Raw genomic sequence first — 16520 nt, 5'->3', positions numbered from 1 at the left:
ATCTGTCAGGGATGCTCTACCTGTGGATTTCCTGTTTTGTCGGGGGTGGGGTGGAACCACTGAACCCTGGGACCCTTTACAGCTCTACAATCCTAGGTTTTTGTAAGGGTTCTTATTCCTTTTCCTATATGCATAAAAGTTAAAGTTTTGCTTTAAAACTTTTATTTAAACTTTATTTACCTAAATTTTTCCAAATTTAAACCTTCTATCAATTCAGTCTTTGTAGCAGTTTCTTCTGGGCATCATGTTCAAACTGAAAACATGAACTACACGGCAATATGAAGGCAATAAATCCAGTGTGGAATAGCAAAAGGGGAAAAATCAACTTCCTTCAAACTAAGCATTGCAGCAGTATAAGCTTTTTCTGTTGAAGAGAAAAACAAATGACTTACAATACAGTGGTGCCCCGCATAGCGACAATAATCCGTTCCGGATAAAGCGTCACTATCTGGAAACGTCGCTATACGGGGCAAAAAATCCCATAGGAACGCATTAAACTCCAATGGGGGATAAACTCGCCGCTAAGCGGGAATCCTCCATCAGGCCGCCATTTTCGCTGCCTCGGTAAGCGAGGAATCAGTGCGAAAACGCTGTGGGCGGCCATTTTCTTGACCCGACGGCCATTGTGGAACCGCCGATCAGCTGTTGGGGAAACATTGCAATGCGAAGATCGGTAAGCGAAATGCTTACTGATCATCGCAATGCGATTTCCCCCATTCAAAACATCGCAATGCGATCGCAAAAGCGCATCGCTATGTGGATTCGTCGTTAAATGGTGCACTCGTTATGCGAGGCACCACTGTATATGACAACATATTTCCTCAGAAATTAATGTTCAGTTAAGAATTTCACATTCCCATCTCTTTCCCCAGAGTACTAATGACAATCAGTTAAATGTAAAGACAGTATTGGAAGAAACATGTTAGTCCAACTTATAGCTTTGAACTACTATGAGTCCTAGCCTTTATATCACATTAGTTAAGATATAGTGATGATGACAGTTATGCTGCAGGACAAAATCCTACCAAGATGTGCTTTTCACTGAAGAATTTACACAAAAGTGAACCACAAAACTACCTCCAAATTTCAATCAGTTCCTATTTATTGTTTAGAGTCCCTATTTAGAGTTTCCTTTCTGAACACACACAAAAATTCATGTTATAAAATACCCTATGAAATATATTCACCTTTGCCACTGCTGTGTATGTATGTTTTCAAGCCATGATGTAAAAATGTCCCATGGGATTTTCGACACAAACACTGGTGGCTTAACCTCTCCCCTGATGACTCTCACTCTTCACAATAAGGAAGACACTTGCCCCACAGTACCCACTTCACTTGCCAACAGCAATGCCCTTCTTATAAAGACTATTACAGTGTTCAAGTGGCTGAGCGTGTTACTATTGGAGATGTGGCCCAAGTCCTGCCCATGCTTGAGCACCTTCTTCCAGTGCATGCTCAGTCATGCAGGCATTTGCCACACACTGTTGAAAATGCTTCCAGATTATTGACTTCTTGAGAGCTCCTGTTTTTGACTGCAGGGAGTGCTAACTTGTCACCACTACTGGTAGGGCAGGTACAGCTGGACAGGAGAGAGTGTTTCAGTGACACATTCTTTTGAAACAGTGCCCACTGGAATCTTCCTCCCTGGCAACGTCAGATGTGTATGGATCAAGGTTTGAAACCTTTCCAGTGTAAGGTGTTAAGAAAATGATTATCTGATTGCTGGAATGAAGTGTTTTTGGAGTGTATAAAAGCAAAAGTAAGGGAAAAGTGCAGTAACAAGCAACAGCTTACATTACAGTTCCAAAATATTCTGACGCTTTTCAAAATAAAACACTGTTTCATCCAAATCTGAAACCAAGATAATTGATAGATATGCCAGAAATGTTTCATTCATTCAAAATATGCCACTTTTTGTAAGCATAGACAATGAAGTATTGTAAAGAGAAAGAGGAAAAAAGTAAATTCAGTTTAAAATACCATTGTGCCTTAATGGGTAGGGCATATATTGTACAAAAGATATATGTTATACAATAATGCCATCTACTGATGTTGGTATAACCTGCAACAAATACACTGGCCTAGCTGTCCACTGATCTAGGAATTCATAGCCTCTGCAATTCACAGGGGCAACCACAGAAAAACTACACATAATAGATCAGAAAAACATATATCTGTGCCAAAATCCAATAAAAGTTGCCAGGTTTATGGAAATTTGTATGAGAGCAGAAGCCCCAACCATCTGCAGACCTTGTGGAAAGCCAAAATAAGACAACTAATTGTTTATGTTGAAGCTAAAAACACATAAGGTGTAAATTCTGTTGAGAATAAATAGCCAGCCAAGCATTCCAATGATCCAGGCAAGAGGCACTGCATTGAAGCATCCAGGCTTCAACATGCCAAACAACTTATCCCCAAAGGAACATTTTTTAAATTTGAGGTACTTAAGAGCCAAAAAAAAGGTAATTTATATTACCAGACCTTTGCTCAGTTTTGTTTCCATTATTTTTTAGAAAGAACAACACATTACAGTGGTGCCTCGCTTAACGGGTGCCTCGTTTAACGACGAATCCGCATAGCGATGTGGATATTGTGATCGCAAAAGAGATTGCATTGCACTGTTCCCTATAGGGGAAAATCACTTTGCGATGATGGCTTCCCCCCCATCATCGCAAACGCCCCATTTTTGCATAGCTGTTCGGTGGGGCCAGGGATCTTAGCAAAGGCCCCCCATCAGCTGTGCAAAAATGGGGCGTTTGCAATGAGGGGGGGAAGCAATCGTCCCAGAAAAGAGCCGGGAGCCATCTTCTCTGCTCCAGCCCCTCCCCCTCCCTGCCTTACAGCTGATCCGCGCTGCTCGTAGAAGCTTGCCCAGCAGGTAAACAGGCAGTGGAAATGCACTGGGGAAGCCTCTGAAAGCGGGGCTTTGCTGGGGTGGGTGGGTGTCTCAGGGGCAGGCCCGCCACCCCCGTGGCAAAGCAGGGCTTTCAGAGGTGCATTTTCACTGCTGAAAAAGCCCCAGGAGGCTTCTGAAAGTGGCACGAGGGGCTCTGGGGGGGTGGCGGACCTGCCCCTGCCACACCCCCACCCAGGCAAAGCGCCACTTTCAGAAGCCTCCTGGGGCTTTTTCAGCAGTGAAAATGCACCTCTGAAAGTCCCGCTTTGCTGCGGGGGGGGGGTGCTGGGGGTGCTGGGGGGTGGCGGGCCTGCCCCTGACACCCACCCACCCACCCTGGCAAAGCCCCGCTTTCAGAGGCTTCCCCAGTGCATTTCCACTGCCTGTTTACCTGCTGGGCAAGCTTCTAAGAGCAGCGCGGATCAGCTGTAAGGCAGGGAGGGGGAGGGGCTGGAGCGGAGAAGATGGCTCCCGGCTCTTTTCTGGGACGATTGCTTCCCCCCCCTCATCGCAAATGCCCCGTTTTCGCACAGCTGATGGGGGGCCTTTGCTAAGATCCCTGGCCCCACCGAACAGCTGTGCAAAAATGGGGGAAACTTCGCTTACCGCTTACTTTTTCCCCAATAGGAACGCATTAAACTCTGTTTAATGCGTTCCTATGGGGTTTTCCCCCCGCATAGCGATGTTTCCAGATAGCGACGTTAATCCTGGAACGGATTAACATCGCTATGCGGGGCACCACTGTATATAGAATGCTTGTTCCAGTGTCAAAGCCAGTCAGAAAAATGGGAGTAACAATGTCCAGTCAAGCCAACTGAGGAAATCTACTTCAGCCTTTGAAGTCAATCTCATTGTTGCACTGCTTACTCAAGATTTATTCTCATTTAAGATATCAATAACAAAAACAGGAATACCTTGGACAGCATTTAGTATATATTGTAAACATTTAAGCTCATATACCATTGCCATATTGTACTCATACATATGATGGCTGAAATCTTGACTTAATTCCTTAGAGAAACAGAAAATTACATTTTCACCTGTTGATTTGAAATGAAAGCAGAGCTCATTTTGTAGAGTCTTCTCTTCTGGAAACTTGTAAGTGGTCTAGTACGAGCAGATGTACTCATCACTACAACAGGCGATGTTTTCACCTTTGTTTTATCTTTCCTTCTTCTCTTTAGGTGCTGTTGGTCAACTAACCAACTACTGGAAGATGAAATTTCTCCAGTGTTTTTTGGATCTCTGAAAAGCAACAATTATTCTTATTTGTATATAACATTCAAGAAACAGATTTACCACATTATATATTATTACAGTGGGGTCCTGACTTAAGAACGGCTCGAGTTAAGAACATTTTGACTTAAGAACCACTCTCATAGGAAAATATTGACTTGACTTACATACTTAGATTTGAGTTAAGAACAGAAAAAAACCACGTGGGAGGCAGGGAAAGTCCAAAATTTGAACTTTCAGTTAACTGTTGGCCAGTGAAAAGGGTGCCTGTCTGCTTCCTCACTCCTCCCACCGTTTAGAGAGTGGATTGGGAGTCTTCAGACTGCCTGGTACTGCCTGGACTGTATTTTCCCTGCCTTCCCTGAACCTTTCTTGACCTAAGAAAAAAAAGAAAAAATATCCCCCTCTAGTGGTCGAAGGCAGAATAGCAGCTTCCCTTTAGTTTCTATGGACGGAAAAGAGCAGATACGGATCAAATGGCTTTCAATGCATTCCTATGGGATATGCAGATTTGACCTGAGAACATTTTGACTTGAGAACCGCCTTCCAATACGGATTAAGTTCTCAAGTCAAGACCCCACTGTACATGAATTCTACTCATCACACAAAGTTCAAAGTTACTGTATTCAGGATTATCAAATTCCCAGTTTTAACTGGGGTACTTTCTCCAGGCATTCAACTGCAAAATGCAGCTGCCCAAGTAGAACTTCAAGGAGGTTTATCAGTAGCAAGAAAATGTAAACAGCTTGTTAGTAGATTCTAAATATTAAAATATATTTATATTTGAATAAAGTAACATATAAAGAAATACACTATTCATAAAATGGGCCACACTGGTTAAATATTGCAGAAAGGATGTAAGCAAGAGTTAGTTGCTGCAGTCAAGTTTGTCTAGTCATCTATTCTTCTCTCACATCTAAACCTACTCCTCTTCTTTGGTCATTACTAACAACATTTTAGTTTATAATACTGAGCAATCTCCTGCAAAATTCACTTTCAGTCTTTTTAATTTTAATTAATAAGAACAGATTGAGAACAAAGTTGGATAGGGCTAAGGGCCTATCTAGTCCAGGACTCTGCTCCCAGACTGGCTTATTAGATGCCTTTAGAATGTCCAAACACAGAACATTTGTGCAATACCACCTACTCATTTGTAATTAGTGAGCAACTGTCACAGAGAAGCATATTACCTCCCTTAATGTAGCTTTTAAAAAGTTTTGCTTTTCTAACTGCATTAATATGATTTACACTGTTGTGTGTCACAGAGGAAGGAAAATAATTAAATTAAATATTTAAAATAATAATAATAATAATAATAGCACTTTATTGGTTTTGTGATATGAGCCATAATGCTTGGACCTGCACATGTTCAATAGGGAGTTGCTGTTTTTTTTAAAACGATAGTTAACAATGAGTTTTCAAGTGGCCACCAGTGAACTCATACTAATGGGTTCTGTGCCTGTACAGAGCTGGATTCAGAAATGTCTAGGGCTGAGCTAAAAGGCAAGAAGCCTACCCCCAACCTCCACCACATAAGTGTAAGTGTACCTCAGCTCAAGCCTGTCAGTTCCAGTACGCTGCCCTGAAGAGACAAAGAACTCTGGAGACCAAGTGGGGAGCAGGATGGATTGTATGAGTTCACAGATAATCTCATTGCAACAACCACCATTACCCAAAGCAACCCACTGTTTTTCTTCTTGGTTTCTGTGACTAACACTAATGGCAGAGTAGTCAGCTTCCCTACTGGAAAAATGTGGTGTCAAGACATCCTAAGAAGGTTTAAGCTAGTGTCTTTTTATCCTCTGGCAGGGATTCAATAAAGGCGGACATGTTGTCCCAGAGGAAGTGTTGGTAAGCTCTCATGGCTCCTTGATAATTAGCAACTTACATGGTGAAGGCTGTGGAAGAGTAAAGCCATCTACCCATGGAGTCTATTCGTTGGCTGTCTTTACTTGGTGGTATGAGAGATTGTTGGTGTCAAATCTCGATTGAGAGGCTTCGACAAATATAGAATTTGGAGCCGGTTGTTTCTGGAGGAAAATGGCTCCTGGGTCATGGATTCTATAGAGCTTATCAATCCGCTTAGACATGGTAAGGGAGGAAGCTGGTTTTGTCCAGGATCCCTGCACAGTACTAAGGAGAGATGGAAACATCGATATGTGTACCGGAGTGGTTGTATATTTAGAGATTGAATCATACAGATGATTGGCTGATTCTGACGGTGGTCAGTGGATTTGCAGATCAAGGCATTTAGCCATGTGAATAAGTTGGGCATAGGTCTGGAAATCCTCTGCCAGTGATGGAGGGTCGGTATTGACAATGTCCGACACTGGAGAGGTAAGTAACACCGAGGGAGTCTGCGGATGAGATATATGGTCAGAGCCATCGAGGTTATGTCTGGAGTCAATGGACTGGTGATCAACTTTTGTGTCGAGAGACTGAGTTTCATAGTATTGCTGGTTATGATTGAGGCGGCATATCCATGGACATCTGTCAATGTTGAGGATCATCGGCATCGAAAGATGGTGATTGAGCTTTGATGGACCTCGATTGGTAGAGATGGACCTCGGTATCAAGCTCAGTGTCATAACAGTGCCAGGGCCAATGACTTGGATTTACCAGAGGACGGGAACTGTGTTGATATAACAAAATGGAGCGAGTATCCATGGACCAGAATGAATAACACCTGGTCGACTAGTTAGTGCAGTTTGTTGAGCAGAGCCCTGGTCAGGGCAAATGGCAACCCCATGCACCTGGGTTTGAGCCACACACAATGAAGCAAGCTGTCGAGATCGTTGATGTTGACGGTTCTGGTTAGGGATCGTTGGGCAATCCAAGGGCATTGAATATGGAACGGTGTTGAGCCCTTCGGGATGGGAATCCTGGGGCAATGGAATAACTGGAAGGTATGGAAGGTTGTGGGCTGCGAGGAGAGGACATTAGTAGGTCAACTCTATCATCCCATTCTGGAGACTGAGAACATGGTTGATGGGATGGAGGCAGATCTGAGGGAGATCCGACCAAAACTGATTCAGAGAGTTGTGGTTGTGGTGGGATGTCTGTAGGCTTAGACTGTATAGCTCGTTTAGGAAGAAGAAGCTCCGGAGCTGGAGCAGCTCCAGTAGGTCTCTGACATTTAGAAGTTGTTTTCAAAGTCAAGGACTTTGGTATCGAGGGTTTCAATTTGTATGTCTTCGAGGTCTTAGATGATGCAGATGGAGAATCAGAATGAGCTGGTGCAGCTGATGGACATTGTTTCAGTGATTCAGTAACGGCTTTTTCCACTGCTTTGGTTTGGGAAGTGGCTCTACAGGGAGGTTGGGCCATTTGAACTGATTGTAAAGATTGTTCCCAAAGTTGGAGTTTTAGCCTCAAAAGTCACTTAGCGCCTCCTTTGGAAATTGGGATCTTATTATCACAGACAATGCAGTGCTTAAACGGGCCCAAAGGGGCCATGAATAGGAAAAAATAATTGAGGAGAAAAACCGATGATTGGAGGGGGGTTGCTGCAGCTGGAGGCTGAGCAAGGGGAAAGGAAAAATATCTGATAATAAAGAGTTTGATCTAATAGTTTAAAAGAAAAAAGATTGATAAGGAAGGAATCAAGAATAAGCTCTCTTTCTCTTTTATTCACAGAAGCAGAATTATGAGCTTCTCAACACAGCGGTTGAAATAAACTGCAAGGGGATGCTTGGCACCAAGGTACTTATATGGGGGGCATGTTCTAATGTGTTTATTGCTACCACAGGAGCTCTAGAATCTTCTAATGAGGCTCCACACAGGCGCGAATTACCCAGGGTGTGATACACAGAGGCCATGAAGAAAAAGATACATTAAAATAATACATTCCACAATGGCAGCCAAAGGGTGTGAAGGTCCAGGTGACAAATGTGCCCTTAATCTGAGTGAGAAGGTCTGGACAAGTCAGGTGGATGAAGCAATGTTTGGAAATATAAAACAGTGTGGGAAACCACAGATGACAGGGCCACCAAGGAGCAACTAGGATGGCTGCCACTGGTTCCTGCTCGCTCAACTTGAGTAGCAGAGGACAGGGAGAAGATATACAGAAATTCCTCAGCCAAAGAAGCTGGGAACATGCCTCCCTCCCAGTTCTGGCCAACCCCACTCTGTTGCAGAAGAAATGTCATTTTGTGTCGGCTGAACAAGCAAACGTGGAAAATGTCCTCAAGAAGTTCTCATTCAAGCATGGCGACAGTGAACAAATCAATGAATCTGCTTTGATGCTCTGAGAATCAGCAAGAGGAATCACATGAGGAAAAATAATCCAAGCAATGCACCAGTTCCACACAGATATTGCGAGGATGAGTAGAACAGATAAATGTGCACTGCCCTGTGGAGGGTGAAGTCAGGCTTCCTGCCTCTTAGCTTAGTTCTAGGACTTTCCAAATCCAGCTCTGTGCAGGTGCAGAACCTATTAGTGTAAATCACGATACCATAAAGAAGAACAAATGTAATTCTAACCTGTTTCCCGGAAAATAAGACCTAACCTGAAAATAAGCCCTAGTATGATTTTTCAGGATGCTCTTAATATAAACCCTACCCCCAAAATAAGCCACAGTAAAGTGAAACCCTGCCCTCCACCACTGTATAGCAACCAGAAGATGACACAGCTGTATTTGAATAAACGTAGATTGTTGTACATTAAAAAAAATCCCCTGAAAATAAGCCGTAATGCATTTTTTTGAGCAAAAATTAATATAAGACCCTGTCTTATTTTGGGGGAAACACGGTATGTGTACTCATAAGGAACTCCTATTGAATTCCATCTGACTCATTCCCAGATAAATGTATAGGAGACTGCAGCCTTAAAATGCTGAAGAACTGCTATAATGTTTACATCTATGTATGCGCACATATATATTTGAAGTTGAAGTAATACTGTCATTGTATTATGTTCTTCAAAAAGTTGAAATTCAAATGACATACTAAAGTACTTAAAAGCATAACCTACTGTAATGAGATGCCATTGACCAACTCCTTCTGCATACAGGACTTTGAAGATAGAGGAGAGGAGGTGGGAGATAAATTAAGAGGAGCAATGAGACTATTGATTATTTCACTCAGCTGTGCACTCTGAAACAAACAGTAAAGAAAAAAAAGGCCATTATATTTAATACTCAGGAAATATTACTCTTAAAAAAATTCAGTTTTGTCCATTATTATGAACACAAATCTTCACAGATGAACTAGCAATTCTCTACTTTTAAACTCTTTTTCAAAATCCTATTCCAAATCAAAATTAATTTTAAACCTTAAAATTATTCAGAAAATACTGGAGGATGCAACAAAACAAGACTGGTTAGAACAAGATACAACTAAGGATAGCAAAACTACTCCCTTAAATACCAGTTGTCATTCCAGAATCTGTCCACAAGGGATAGTACTTGATGGTCATTGTGGACTTCCTACTTCACCCACTGCTTAACAATAACCACAATTATGGCTAAGGGGGTGAGGGGAGGGAAAACCAAGAAAAAGCAGCAGAACATTTAAAGAGGCCTAGAATTTAGAAGAGGCATGTATGAGAGAAGAGGATCAAAGAAAGTAATAGAAAATTAAAAATGAAAGGAAAGAGGCAGAGGATGGGAGAGACAAAGTGGAAGGTGTATTAAAGCAAAGGTTGCAAAAGGAGAGATTTGGAATTTAGAATCTGACACTGCTTTGTTGAGTATATAATATGGGTGTGAGTCCTATGAATTCCTGCTCTTTTCTCTCTGATATACCACTTGCCGGTCAGGCATGAAAAAGAAAATATTCTGAATGATTTAAAAAAACCCAAAGTGAATTCTGATGGATCAGGCTAGAGATGGGGTTTCAAATACGAAGCCCGCCCACAGCACAGGTGGCCGGCCTGATTACTTTCCACCCCCATACCCCACTGCACCACTTAATCTCCTTTGCCCCATTTGCAGTAGTAGCTCAGCTGCTGCAGCCCCATCGCCCTGCTCGCCCAGCCACTCCACAACTGAGCAGGGACACTCATCCTCCCACCCTCTTGCTGGAGTGGCTGGGTGAGTGGGGTGGGGCTGCTACAGCTGATCTACCGCTGTGATTAGGGCAAAGGAGATGATACCAGCCATGCATGCTGCATGGTAAGTAGTCGGGGGAGATCTGGGGGGACAGCCACCTGTGCCGGGGGGGGCTTCATATTCGTATACAAATATAAAGCCCCCATCTCTAGACCAGACCCACCTAATCCAGCATTCAGTTCACACAATGATCTACTAATATCCCATGGGAAGCCCACAAACAGCATGTACAATTCCAGCTCATGCTCCCCAGCCCATAAGGGCATGCTTTCTTGCTCCATTATTCACTACATTCTTTAAAATAAAACTCATTTGTCTAACACCCAGACTCACCCTTTGAAAAGATCCTTTTGGTAATTTTCATAGTGTGTTTCTGTTCTATTCTAATTTGGTATCATCAGCACACTCTTGATAATTTGGTGTCAGAAGGCACCTTGTTACAATAATGAACAAGTTAAGCAGCACTAGTTCCCAACCAGATGCCTGAAGACTTAATGTTCCCCACTGCAAAAAGTGACAATTGATACTCTCTGTTTCAAACTCTTTATGGAGTTTCCAATGCCTATTCAATCCCAGAGTTCTTAACAAGACCTTTTCTGTAACCACTAAGGTGATAAGGAGCCTCGTGGCACAGTGGTTAAACTGCATTACTGCAGTCAAGACTCTACCCATGACCAGAGTTTGATCCCAAATGATTCAGGTAGCTGGCTCAAAGACGACTCATCCTTCTATTCTTTCAAGGTCAGTAAACTGACTCTCCAGCTTGCTGGGTGTGGGAGGGCAATGCATAGCCTGCATAATTATGTTATAAACCATGAGGAGATATATAATTAGCACAGTTTGCTTAGCGAGCACCCCGTTTAACGATGAATCCACATAGCGATGCGAATTTTGCGATCGCAAAAGCGATCACATTGTGATGTTTTTAATGGCTAAACATTGCATTGCGATGATCGGTAAGCGTTTCGCTTACCGATCTTCACATTGCGATGTTTAGAAAACAGCTGATTGGTGGTTCCAAAATGGCCACCGGAAAAAATGGCCACCCGCAGCGTTTTCACACCCTTTCCTCGCTTACCCGGCAGCGAAAATGGCGGCCGGATGGAGGATTTCTTCATAGCGGTGAGTTTTCCCCCCATAAGAACGCATTAAACGTGTTTTAATGCGTTCCTATGGGGTTTTTTGCCCCGTATAGCGACGATTCCAGATAGCGACGATTTTCCTGGAACGGATTATCATCGCTATGCGGGGCACCACTGTACAACAATATGGACCAAACACCCTTCTTGAACATTTGCTTAGACACAGTAATTTCACCAAAAGGTCAGAATTATTAGTGCTTTCCTCATAAACATTCAGTGTCCTAACCAACATGTATATTGCTGCTGGAGAAAATAACGCAAATTCCCTATACAGTGGAACCTCTACTTACGAACGTCCCTACCTACGAACAATCCAATTTACGAACAGCTCTGGCTGCAAAATTTTGCTTCTACCTGTGGCCGGAGCTTCAAGATACGAATGAAAAAGGCAGGGGAAAAGGGCAGGAAATTCAAACCTTTGGTGGTGAAGAGGCTGCTTCTTTGTAGCTCTTTCGCTTCAACAGTTAGCAAAAGCCGGACCATCCCAGCTGGGCTCAGCCTCCCGGGCTTCCAGTGCCGCCGCTGCAGGCTTTCCCGGGGTTTGTCCTCCCCGGTAGGGCCAGTCTACCAGCCTGGGAAACCCTGCGTCGGCGGCGCGGAAACCCTGGCCTGGCAGTGGATGGCGGCAGAGAAAGGCGGCAATTGGGGCAAGCCCCAGGAAAGCCTCCCATAGCGGTGGAGAAGCCGTGCAGTGGGGGAGAAAGGTGGCGCTTGCGGAAAACCCTGGGAAAGCCTGAGGCAGCAGCGGAGAAGCCCTAGCCCAGCGGCGGCGGCTGGAGCCCAGGATGCCTCCTGGCAGCGGCGGTCATGGGCTTGCAGGGTGGGCTTGGGCTGGTGGGGTTATGTTTTTTTTATTTGTTTTGTTTTTTGCAGCCCCAGGGGCCTGCAATGTTTTATTTTTATTTTATTTTATGTTTTTTTTTCTTCAGTCAGAACAGATTAATCGGTTTACAATGCATTCCTATGGGAAATGGTGCTTCTACTTACGAATGTTTCAATTTACGGCCACCGTTCTGGAACGGATTAAATTCGTAAGTAGAGGTACCACTGTACAGTGGTGCCTCACACAACGATGTTAATTGGTTCCAAAAAAATCAACGTTGTGTGAAACATCGTTCTATGAAACACCATTTCCCATAGGAATGCATTGAAAACCGGTTAATCCGTTCCAATTGGAACGGATTGCCATCGTTCAGTGAAAATCCCCATAGGAAACATCGTTGAGTGAAACAATGTTTCCTATATTGGAATGTATTGAAGCCGACTCAATACATTTCAATGCCTTTGCGAAGTCCTTTTTCCCTCCTGTAAAAGTGTCTTACAATGTTTGGAAGCTGTTTTAAATGATTGCAATGGTTAGTCCACCTCCTGAAACCTATGCAAACTGATTTTGGTGTTGTTCTGACACTTCGTTAATTTATGATGATTTTTTGAATTTTCTCCATTGGAAACCATTGGATGGTCTGTCTAATGGTTTCCAATGGAAAAAACAAAAAATCATCATAAATTAACGAAGTGTCAGAACAACACCAAAATCAGTTTGCATAGGTTTCAGGAGGTGGACTAACCATTGCAATCATTTAAAACAGCTTCCAAACATTGTAAGACACTTTTACAGGAGCGAAAAGGGAGATCGTTGTGTGAAAATCCCCCATAGGAAACATGGCTGTGTGAGGCAGCAAATTTAACAGAAAAAGGCATCGTTGTGTGAATTCATCGTTGTGTGAGGCACTCGTTGTGCGAGGCACCACTGTACTTCAGTACCTATGAAGTAAAGAACAGCTCTATTAAAGGTTACATCAGTTTAGTCATGAATAGAGATGGAGGTATTCGTATACCAATATGAATACCCCCACACAGGTGGCGATAATGGGGGTCCACTCATCGATCTGCCACTGCCACGGGCACCACAATCCTTCCAATGACTCCAGAGCTTGTGATCGGCTCGCCACTCCTGGGAGGAGGTGGGACAAGCCTCCCTGTCAGAAGAATGACTCGTCAATTGCAAGCTGTGGAGTCATTGGAAGGATTGTGGCGCCCGCAGCAGTGACAGATTGGTGAGTGGATTGTCCAGCCCCATGGGGCTGAACCCTCATATCACAAATACGAATACCCCCATCTCTGCTCATAAATTAAACCCACTTAGAGGATGGACCTTTGAAGGGCTGATGGTGGGGTATATGGATTCTTCCTTCTTCCACCAGAGAAGCGTCCACTGCAGATAGGCCTGCGGAGAATTCCAGGTGCAGAGATCTATCACCAGCAGCATCACTGCTACTGTAAGCTGGACTTAGATCTCCTAACTTGGCATTTCCTCCTCTCTCAATGGGTGAAGAAGGAAAAAAAGACATACAACCACATTGGAAAAATAAGGGGAGAATCATCCCAATGTCCCACCATAGCTGGCACAAGTTGGCAGAGTTTTGAAAGTGGAAGGTGATCCTTCACTTTTTCTTCCAAAGCCACTGAACGACCAGGCGCCCGTGTTCACGCAGCCTCGCTATTGAGCAGAGATTTCTGAGGTGGCCTCACCTGGAACCATCATGCTCCACCTCAGCGCCTCAGATGCCGACAAAGCCAGCTCCCTCAATGCCCGGGCCGGCCATGCCCTGGACCCCTTGCAGGCCCATGGCGCACTTTTCCACCTCGACCCACTCAGCAGCGTCCTCAGCACCAGGGCAGAGCTGGACCACGAGCGGAAAGTGGTGTTGGAGCTGTGGATGCTGGCCGGGAACTTAGGCGAGCCACTGTGGGCCTGGTTGTGTTTTGGAGGTACTTTTTGGGGCTCAGGCTCCCATCCCCAGCATCTGGCAGATCACATAGCGATCTCCCCACAAAGAGACCATGGGGAACCCAGCCCCACCATCCCGCCCCACCGCCTCTTCTGAATGTCCAGCTCCACAAAGGGCTGACTTCGACAAGGCCTCCCTCTTTGGAGAGTCAGGATGGGCAGGCGGGTAAGGCGGCCAGCCATGGTTCGCCTCTCCTTTCCTCAGCCTGGCCTTGTGTGTCTCTCCCCTGCTTTTTTTCTTCCCTCCCGATGGTGCTGCTCAGGGAAAGCCAAGCCCCGAGAAGGAGAGCCACCGTCCTTCCCACCACCACCCCATTCTCTACCATCGCGGCATAACTGCTGGCCATTTGCCTCCTCAAGTGCCGGCAGCTCCAGGGCCGCCCCAAAAGCCAAGCAGAAGCCGCTGCTTAGTCTCTGAGTGTGCGGCAGAAGGGGAGGCGAAGGCGGAAAGAAGCAACACCCAGGCCATTGAGGAAGTTATCATTGCCCCTCCCTGCGGCCACGAGGAGGGGGGCGATAACTTCCTCAGTGGCTCAAGGGGGTGTTTCTTTCAAAAAGATTAAGAACCACTGTACTAAATGATCTAAATTATCCTTGTTCCCTTCCAAGTCATCCAATATTATCGTTGTAAAAGCATTTGGAAAAGGCATGATGTTCAGGGAGCAAGAGGAAAGATGAGTAGTTTTCTACAGAATTCTATTTCTTGAAGTTGAAAACATCTCCCATTTTTATCCTGATAGATGATTTATTACATATTGGCCGGTGCTTTGTTCTGTACTTCCATGAGTGTAGCAGAAATGACATCATTAAAATATTGCCACTAATAAAAGAGTTCCTACTTTAAATGTGCAAATGAGATGGTCACACATAACCCAAAATCAAAGCAGGACCTCTTTCATTAGCAGCAATCCACTGCTTCCAGTGATATCACTCCTACTAAATTGGTGGAGCTATGGAATAGGACAGTGGCAATTAAAAGCTGCTTACGGTGACATGCAAGGAAGTGCTCATTTTATCCTCACAACAGTCTAACAAGATAAATCAAATTGTGACATGATTGGCCAAAGGACAGTTTGAATATGATTTGGGAAAGTACTGTAAAGCTTACTCCCTCCATACATAAATGGATCAAGCTTATAGAAAAATACATAGCATTTTCATGGATATTAATGGAATAGTTTCCACTCATACTGTAATTATATGTTCAGTCTCACTTAAATACCTGTTTTTCTATGTTACGAAGAAGCAGAGTTGGACTACTAGGTGACATTTCAAAATCATGTTCCGGCCAAGCATCCTGTCTCTCAAGGGAAGCCTGAGAACTCCCTGTGGTGTTTAATAAAGCTTCATGATCTGTCAGTTGTGTCCGTTTCTTCATGATGTCCTTTGGGATTGAAAATTCTTCTAGCATCACCATTCCCTAGACAACAGCAATTGAACAGAGTTGGGAAACAACAGATTAATTTCATGAAATCATTGCCTAGCGAGAACCCCTGCAATATACAATTTGAACTTTCTGAAATATTTCGATTAGCAACTTAGGGTTCCAAAAGTATATGAGATGCATATAGAAAACAGAACTTATTTCACAGAAACAGTAAAATGCATCTTTCCTTTTGCAAGAAAAAGAAGTTACCTACCTGTAACTCTGGTTCTTCGAGTGGTCATCTGTGAATTCACACTAATGGGTTAATCTGCACCTAAGCAGGGCAGCCTCGGAAGTTTCTAGAGCACTAGCACCTGGTGCTGGGACCTCCCACCTAGGCTATATCCCCACCTCCAGTACTGAGTGCCTCAGTTCCGTAGAACTGCCCGCCGCTATATAGCGTATCAAATGGCACACGTGACGTATAGCAGGGAGGAGGGCAGGGAGTGTGAATTCACAGATGACCACTCGAAGAAACAAAGTTACAGGTAGGTGGTCACCTGTGGTCCGTTCTAAGACTCCGGCTACTCCTGCTATGGAACCTGTTGCCACACCCCCGCAGAAGAGGAAGCGGAAGACTTGGCACATCGAGCCTGAGCCTGATCGGGTTCAACCCTGACTAGCATTGGTGGAGCTGCCACAGGACCAGGATGTGCACCATCTGTCTTGGGAAGACCCACGTGGCTTCTTTAGACCAAGAGGCTTCGGGTTCGAGGGGCCTGCTTATCTGCCACCCTTCGATCCAGCCTCATACTTTGGTTTCTGGCAGTGGCAGTCCTATTTTGACCACTTCCCACCATGGTCTCCACCTTATGTGGAAGGGTGTTTTTGGTGACTGGACAAACCCTCCCCACAGCCTTCTCAACTGCAGGTGAGGGAGCAGCAGTTGGCTTCAGCACCTACAGGGCCTTCATTGGGTTCGATTCCAGACTCTCGGCGTCAAATCGAACATACACCATGTGTGCCTCCTTTGCCC

At 44.4% G+C, this 16520-nt stretch overlaps 1 protein-coding gene across 4 annotated transcripts in view; it reads right to left on the bottom strand.

The window, feature by feature from the left end:
• KANSL1L (KAT8 regulatory NSL complex subunit 1 like) overlaps positions 1 to 16520 on the bottom strand; it is a 76436-nt gene that overhangs the window by 38519 nt on the left and 21397 nt on the right. For all 4 annotated transcript variants that reach the window (XM_078379210.1, XM_078379216.1, XM_020780678.3 and 1 more), the window contains 3 exons: positions 15341 to 15538; positions 9108 to 9229; positions 3940 to 4144 (listed from right to left, as the gene is read on the bottom strand). In XM_078379210.1, the coding sequence (XP_078235336.1) occupies positions 3940 to 4144; positions 9108 to 9229; positions 15341 to 15538 (525 nt within the window). The remainder of the gene's footprint in view (positions 1 to 3939; positions 4145 to 9107; positions 9230 to 15340; positions 15539 to 16520) is intronic.

This window comes from Pogona vitticeps, chromosome 1 (assembly GCF_051106095.1).
Source record: "Pogona vitticeps strain Pit_001003342236 chromosome 1, PviZW2.1, whole genome shotgun sequence".
NCBI classification, from domain to species: Eukaryota; Metazoa; Chordata; class Lepidosauria; order Squamata; family Agamidae; genus Pogona; species Pogona vitticeps.
Note: the sequence above shows the minus strand (reverse complement) of the source record. Positions and strands in the feature narration are given on the sequence as shown.